Source organism: Etheostoma spectabile, chromosome 15 (assembly GCF_008692095.1).
Source record: "Etheostoma spectabile isolate EspeVRDwgs_2016 chromosome 15, UIUC_Espe_1.0, whole genome shotgun sequence".
In the NCBI taxonomy this organism is placed as follows: Eukaryota; Metazoa; Chordata; class Actinopteri; order Perciformes; family Percidae; genus Etheostoma; species Etheostoma spectabile.
In genome coordinates, this window is record NC_045747.1 from 16976810 (window position 1) to 16985221 (window position 8412).

Genomic DNA, 8412 nt, shown 5'->3' on the forward strand with positions numbered 1-8412 from the left:
GTTCCAGGCTTTTTCTCTTTCTCCCTACCATTGCCTCTTTGGTTTTCTACTCTTTCACACAGGGCATGGTAGTTGCATTGACTTTATCAACCCTCCTCCCGTCCTCCCCCTCCTCCTCTGAGGAAACGAAAGGGCGAATGAACCCAGTCAGCCTATATGTCTGTTTCAACATGTGCAGCAATCTGTTTTCAGCCCTCTCCCCGTCTTTCCGGCCCTGTTGGCCATTCTGTGCTTTGGATCGTTTTCCCTTTCACTCCATTTCCCTTCATCATTACTGTCCTTTCTTGATATCTTCTACCTCATCCTACTTTCCTTGGCCTTGTTTCCTCCCCCCCCCCCCCCGCTTCATCACTTTGCCCTCCTCCCATCTCCTGATCTCCATCGTCACATTTTCTCTTTCTTGGCTCTCTCTTTCCATTTTATCCCTCTTTCCGTCTCTTGTTTGTAACTTCCTACCCTGTCTCATTCACCACCGCGACCGATCAATGTCCCCTCGCCCATCCCCCACCTCCGCGGCTCCCCCAATCATATCTTTTGAACAAGTGCTGATTAATGACATACACAGACTGATGAATAATTCACCAAAGAGAGAGCGAGGAAGGAGAGGAAGAGAAGGGGGGGGGGGGGGCAGATACATATAGGAAGCGGTGACGAGCAAAGAGACAGTCGCTGAGGAGAGGAACACAGTCAAAGACAGAGACAGACAGCAGGGGAAGAGAATTATTATAGCGAGCAATAAGGGGTGCTTGACGGGATTATATGGAGGAGAGATTGAAAGACAAAGAGAGGGAGGGCGGGTGGAGACAGAAGGCGGACCAAATTCCTGAAGATGTACCCCAGGGCTGGAGGATTGGCTGCTGTTGTCTTGTTTTCACTCAGTCTTGTTGTCAACCTGTTACAGACTCAAATTTCATTCTCTGTTCTGTGTGATTTAGCACACAAAAAAACACTTTATGTCTTGGTTGTGCACATAAAGCCAGTCTGAATTAAAGTAAATTGAAGGAAAAGGGGGTTGAAGAAAAGGAAGCCTTTTTTATGCATCTGGTTCAGGAAACCTTTTCCTCTGATGGTAAGTCATTGCTGTTCTACACAAAGGTGATGATTGGCCTGCACGCAAACAGGAAGATGTTAATTGGTGCCCCTTATCCAGACCGAGCCCAACATGGCGAGAGGCAAAAATTCCAATTAGACGCTGCAAGGTGGGGAAGCGCACTCGGTTTGCGAAATCGGCACACTCTATCGTAATGAGTGTTCTCGGTCTACTTACAACCTATGAATATTCATGTCCAGTGCTCTTGGCCTATAGTTCACTTTGGGCTCTGATTGGTCCTTTTGTCAGACCCAAAACATGCTATTTATAAAGAGACTTCAAACGGCACAGGATAATTATAAATATTCATTGTTTATTTAGTCTATTTATTTATAAATATTCATGGTATATTTATAGGGTATTTTAATAATAATTTATGAATTTATGAATGTACGTATGATAGGCTCTGATGTGCAGTTGTGCACTTCAAAACCATAAACAGAACTACAAACGTTCCCTACTGTAGCTCTGGAGCTGGTGTCGACTCCCTTTCATTTCTGCTCTCTTCGACAGAGGCTGATGGTGGAACTGTCCGGCAGGCTGGTGCTGAAATGGCACTTCTTTTCTATTCTGTACACTTTTTCATCCAAATGAGTCATACTCCACCCTCCCCAACACACATATCCTTCACCGCCCCATATACAAACCCCCAATCCCATCCTTCTCTCAAACCCAATCCTTGAGCCGTCACAGATAAAAAAAAAAAAAACATAACCATGAGGAAATGCAGGATGAGATTGCACAGAGATTGCCATCGCGTCACTGTGGGTGTTTTTTTTAGTTTTTTTTTATTGTTAATATCCACTCTGCCAACGTTTGCCCCCATTTTAAGCTCAGGATTCAAATGTGGGCTATGAGCTTCAGGGGATGGTTGCATCAATTTAGGCTTACAGCGGGTTTCTTCTCCTCCTCTGTGATTTGGGACTTTTTAGACGTTGTGATGCTGTTAATGATGTCTGTGTGTGTGTGTGTGTGTGTGTGTGTGTGTGTGTGTGTGTGTGTTTGTGTGCGTGTGAAAGGGGTGTATGGATTGTTGATCATGCGGTGGCCAACTCCTGACATGTTAGGCATAGATACCAGGTGTGTGCTAGCAGCATGGCTCTATACATGACAATGTTGGCCTGTCTCTCTGTCCACTTTGGTCCAGAGTGAGAAATTGGAATAACTTTTGGATGGATTGGAATGAAAGTTTTTACAAGCCTCCATTTTCCCGTCTTGACAATTAATCCTACTGACTTTGGTGATCCCCTGACTTATTCCTCCAGGACCACCATGAAGTTCACCTTTGTGGTTTTGAGTGAAATGTGTCAACAACTATTGGATGGGTTGCCATTCACATCCCCCTCTGGATGCACTACTAGCGTTGCTGATCCCCTCACTTTACATTTGGCACCATTGACTTTTTTATTTGATATTCTGGTTGATGACCTAAAGTGTTGGCGTTCATTTCTCAGTTGGAGGGTTAGTTTTTTAGTGCTAATTAGCAAGTGTTAGCATGCTATCAAATTACACTGGTGAAGATGCTAAACACGCTAAATATCATCATGTTAGCCTTTTTGGTGTGGGCATATTAGCATACTAATGTTAGCATTTAGCTCAAAGCACTGCTGTGCGTAAGTATAGCTTCACGGAGCTGTTAGCGTGACCTGTAAAAGCTACGTTCTCTTCATACGTCTTTAAATGAGACTTCTTTCTTTCTCTGTAAATACATACATAGTCATGTATGCCTTCTGTTTGTTAAATCCTCTGTTTATCTATCTCCTTATTTTCTTCTTCCTCCCCTCCATGTCTTCCTCTTGTCCTCTGTAGAGATCTCTGTCAGTCTGCTGTCGGTCATTGTGACATTCTGCGGCATCGTCCTCCTCTCCGTCTCCCTCTTCGTCTCCTGGAAGCTCTGCTGGCTGCCATGGAGGGACAAGGAGGGCGGAGGCCTGAGCCTGACATCGGGGTTGCTACCCGGAAGCGCAGGTGTTGGAAGCCTCGGAGGCACCGGGGGCTCGTCACTCTTACCCCCCTTGCTGCAGAGGAAGGAGGGCCACTCCTCGTCCTCGCTCTACCCCTCCCTGGGCCAGCAGGGTCAGCACCACCCCCATTTCTCTGATCTGGTGGGGCTGGAGAGGGGGGAGGTCGGAGGTGTGGTTGGGGGTCCACAGGAGACCCAGGAGCCCTCCTACTTGGATATGGACTCCTACCCCAACAATGCTGGTGAGAGTGGGAGCAAGCTCATGGACACCCTTAATCCCAGTCTGACTGTAAGAGTAATGCAATGCCCCAGTCAATAACTTCTCATTTTAATACACTCTCCGGGTCCAGAATTTAATAAATTTACGTACAGTAAAAATAATGAATCTGTGCTGCAACAGTGTGATGAATGCTGACCATTATTTAATATGCAATATAAATGGCTTTTCTTTCAGTATTGCTACATTCAAAGAATATTACGTTTTCATGTTACTGGCCTAGTCTCTTACTACATTTAGAAAGAAGTAGTCTGTGATTTTAAAATGACGTTTTAGTTTCAACCGTTTGTTATTAAAGGATTCATTTGTTTATTTCTAAGCAGAACACTGTGCACAGACATATAATAGCCTTTTAAGAGCTAACATGTTAACACACAGTTCTTCCAGACATTATTATCATGTAATAACGGAGTCCTGTTTCTGGCCACCTGGGGAATATAACTACTATAATTACTTTTCTTTTAGCTCGGTTTGGCCTCTTCAAACCTCTGACCAAATCTTAACGTTTAACTTATTAAACCCTTTTTTTTAAAGCTTGTTTGCAGAAAACAGTTGCCTGAAACTACTGAACACAAATTCCATGCAAGCACTGAAACTGAACCAAACAGAAAATGTGCCATGGAACAAAAACAATGAGCTCCAAAGCGTGTTAGAGCTGCCAAGTTGGCTCATAATTCAGTGTAGGTTTTTTACTACAAGCAAGCCTTTTACATTACCACAGTCCTTTGATTTAATGTCTAAAATAAATAAATATACAACCAAATATGCAACTCTTAGGTCAAACACAGTTATTGATCAATTTGATGATTGACAGAAAATTAATTTTCAGAATCAAACTCCTATTTAACTTGTTTTCTGGCGTTTCATAGACCAAACAAGTCAAACTAAATAAGCGATAGTTTCATCCTTAACACCAAAACACATAAAACTATTGTTTGACTCAGCTTTATTAGAACTTTTCCAGAAAGCATGGGATAGTAAGGTGGTTGAAGTCGGCCCGTTCAGCTGGGATAATAATAAGCCATTAGAACAAAATGCAATTTTCAGGATAAGATCTAGCCAGTTATAAAATGGTATGACAGAGATGTTTAGGACCTGGTTTGATGAAACGGCTCAGGTAACAACTATAAGTTTTTACTCTGCTGTTTTATTTATTCTGGCTGTCAACAGTCTGGTGCAGGTTGGTAATCATTATTCATAATCAAACGTTGCTCTCTGGCTTTATTGCAGTTGGATGTGCCTCCTTTCACATCCATGTGTTGTTCCTTCCATGCTGGCTCATGTTCTGCTATTGCTAACATGTCTCCCTTCCCTTCACTCCGCTATTAAATCACTCTCTGTTAAATCAATATAATACAATCAACGTAATCGATGATGGCGACCCTACATTACAACAAAACAGACATTGCTCTGGGCCGCTGTAATGACCAAGGCCGCTACAGCACTGACAAAAGAGACCCGTGAGTCATCGAAGATTGTTTTTCCCCACTTTCTCACTCTGTTAGGAACTCTGAAGCTGAGTCAGACGTCTCCCGATGTCCCCAACTCAGAGGTTGGAGCCCAGCCGGTTAAAGACCTGCCCAACGCTCATTCCCAGCAGCAGGTCACCTCCAGGTCAGTACCGAGTGTGTGAGTGTACCGGGCATGTCTGTTGGTTTAAAAGAGTGTGTACATTTTTTATGAATTTTTCAAGTGGCGTAGTTGCTCTGTTGTGTCTTTCTGTTTTGACACAGGAGTGACCCTTAACCTCCAGGGAGTGATCATTAATGGGAAATCAATTGAAAAACACATGACGGAAAATCGTTGGCTTTAATCTCGCTCGGCTCTAATGAAGGCTTTAAAGTCTGTTAATCATCTAGGACTTTGTGTGAACCTCTTCACATTAGTTTACTTTTGCAAACTGTCCATTTGTTTTAAAACTGGCGCTGATATTATATACATCCAAAGCACAGCTGCATTTCGTTCTACAAAAACAGAAAAAAACAACAACAGAGAACCTACTATTTTTTAACAAATACCAAGTTGTGTATTTTGTGCGTGTGTGGTTTGTACAACGGAAGCACTATCATCACACGACTAACTTTGATTTTTCATAACACTTTCTATGATGCATGCATGTGTAAAAAAAAAGGTGTGTCCTTATGCAAATAAAAACTCCATTGAGGTGGTACACTCACCCCTGCATCTCTGATTAAGCTGCTGAATCACCCTGTTGTGTTTGCTGCACTCTCCACTTAATATTCCCCCTCTGAGCTCTATTGTGTCCGTTTAGGCCCAAGCCCATGACTCACCAGCTCTCCAGTCCTGATTTCCATGGCGAGGAGAAGGAGCAGGTGACCAGCATTGGGCAGATCAAACCGGAGCTCTACAGGCCCAAGGGCGACCAGGGCGAAGGCAAACAGGGCGACAACTGCGGCAAGATCAGCTTCCTCCTGCGCTACGCCTTTAAGTGAGTCAAAGAGCTTACATCCAAACAACCTGCTCACTCCGTCAGTGTCCTCTTCTGTAAAACATGTAGCCTCTGAACATTAATAAATCATTGATCATTTTGAGATCTAAAGTTAAACCGTAACATCACCACGAGGTTGACGATGCTGCTTCAGTGTCTGTGGGGAGACCCATTGATTTGCTGTCACCTCTTGCTTTGATCAAAATAGTGCAACACACAAAAACCTTTCTATGGTTCTTCCTGTAGCTATCACTGTTTTTCATGGCCATCCAGTCATAGATGTTGATACATTTCAGCGGGGACCAAAGTGGAGGGCCGGCTGACCGACATTGCCACTAACGCAGCTAAAAGCAATAGATAAATAAATAAATAAAATACATAAATTCTGCATTATGTGGATGCTTGGGATATCTGTGCCCGGCTTGGAAAATTGGATCCTTAAAAAATGAGACTGAACATTGTTTTTTTAATCCAACACTGGGAGTGGAAGCACCAGCACCTGCAGTTTTGCTTGTCTCCGGTGAACGTTGATGCATATGTTTTTGCATCACTTTGATCATTGGGTGTGCATTTGTTCAAACACTAAGTCAGAGGGCTGCAAACAGACGCCGGTTTGCTGAATTTCTTCCTGGCACAGAACAGAGAGAGGGTGCAATATATTTTAGCGTGGTTATCCTCTTCCACAGTTAACATGCAGTACCACTAGGATGAGATGTGAGGGGATACTAGTTGTTGTCTCGACTGTGGTCTCTTTTGTTTATGGTAATCATACTGACACATTAATGTTTAAAAAGCAGAAGCGGTGTCTTTTTATGTACTGTGTGGCACAGATTTCTTTAGTTACTTTCATTTAGCTCCTTTGACGATTCTCCATTGAATATTCTCTGCTTGATAATTTGAGTCTAAGTACGTAATTGGTGGGTGCCATGCTGTGAGGACTGGGTGATGGGAGAGTGTGTGTATGAATATGTGGGTGTGTTTGTGTGTTGTAAGCCAGGGTGGCTGTGTGAGTGTGCAGCTCACTTGCTCGGCCTGTCTGTGGCTCAGCTGGCTGTCCCCCATTTCTGCCTGCCCCGACATGTCGAAACATTACAACAGGCGAAAGTGCTGATGGTCAGAAAAGAAAGGGAGCGAGAGGCCGTTACCGTCATGAATTATATATGGCGAGCCACTTTAAACAGCAGCCCATGTCAACACATAATAACCAGACTGTGTTATAGATGGAGTTACAGATACAGAGAAATGGCATGGGAGTTAGACAGACAGGAAGGTTAATGATGAAAACTATTCATGTGTCCCTTATTCCCATTTATAAAGTCACAAGATAATTTATGTCGTGCTGTAGTTGCCTACCATTACACTTGAGGGAAATTGTTTTCATGAGAGGAGTAGAAGAGAGAGAGAGAGAGAGAGAGGGACTGACGAGTAAAGGAGAAAGGTTAGAGATGTAGTGTGGGAATGTCTGGATGTATGTACATATAGAGGTGTAAGCACTGGGACTGTGATAAGATTGGTATGTTAATCTGTGAAACCCAGCTGTTTGGAGTGTAACAGTCAGAACAACGGTGTCAATCCTCAGATCTTCATATCCTCTGGGAAAGGCATTTCTATTGACAATCCCATTAAAAGCTGACACATTTCCACTGTGGGAATAACAGCTAGCTTCTGGGTATTGTCTGCCAGTAATAAGGCCGTGAATTTCCCCTCCGCGCTCCAGCAGTAATAGGTATACTCTGCAGTGTGCCTCATGGATTGTGTAAAAAAACCTTGGTTTGGATTCCTGCTCATGTCTTGTTCTGTAATACACGTGAGTGCAGGACAATCTCCAACCGTGGCCTTGTAACAAACAACAAAAGCAGGAACATTCATGAGGGATGTTTTTTTTTTTTTGTACACAAGCTTCCTGTCGGTTTCAATTATTTTCCATCTTTATTTTTTTTCTCTATACTTGCCACGAACCACACTGGCTAATCACAGCGACTGCAGAGTCTCTACCACCAACATGTCTCAAAATCATACCGGATTATAGATTGGTGGATACATATTTGAATAGGTCAGGGTTTTCTTGTTAAAATATGCATCTAGCTGGGCTAGAATTTCCATCCAGCGATTTTCCCTGTATATCATCTCCCTGATTTGATGTGATTGCAGAGTGGGCATGTTTATCAGATTGCATTAATTGGATGTGATTCAGAGGTAAACACGTGTCCGGATTGGCCGCGGTCATGTTATCAACAAGCGTATCTTATTTGTGATTGGTACACATGGACCTAAGACGTTGTGGGGGTCACTGTCGGCATTTTCCCTGCTCATCCTTCCTCAGCCCCAAAGTTCACGGGGCTCTCCTAAAGCAGCTAATGAAGTGCTGACACACTGGTTAACGCAGGGAGACACAGTCTAACGAGGTCTGATTAAAGGCCTCCGAGCCGTCTTCGTCTTCATCTGGTAATTAAATGCATAATAAACAGTGCAGCCATGACTCTGAATCAAGCATTTGAATGTAAAGACGTACGTATCATGTCTGCTCACGTGTGTGTTTATACTTGCGTGTTAGATTAGATTAGATTAGATTATGCTTCATTCATCCCACGGCGGGGAAATTTCCTTGTTACGGCAGCAGCATTTTCTACAAT

At 43.3% G+C, this 8412-nt stretch overlaps 1 protein-coding gene across 1 annotated transcript in view; it reads left to right on the top strand.

The window, feature by feature from the left end:
* Positions 1 to 8412, top strand: part of syt3 (synaptotagmin III) — a 36215-nt gene that overhangs the window by 9608 nt on the left and 18195 nt on the right. Inside the window, 3 exon segments of the mRNA XM_032537157.1 lie at positions 2900 to 3295; positions 4836 to 4944; positions 5603 to 5779. Coding sequence (XP_032393048.1) covers positions 2900 to 3295; positions 4836 to 4944; positions 5603 to 5779 — 682 coding nt within the window.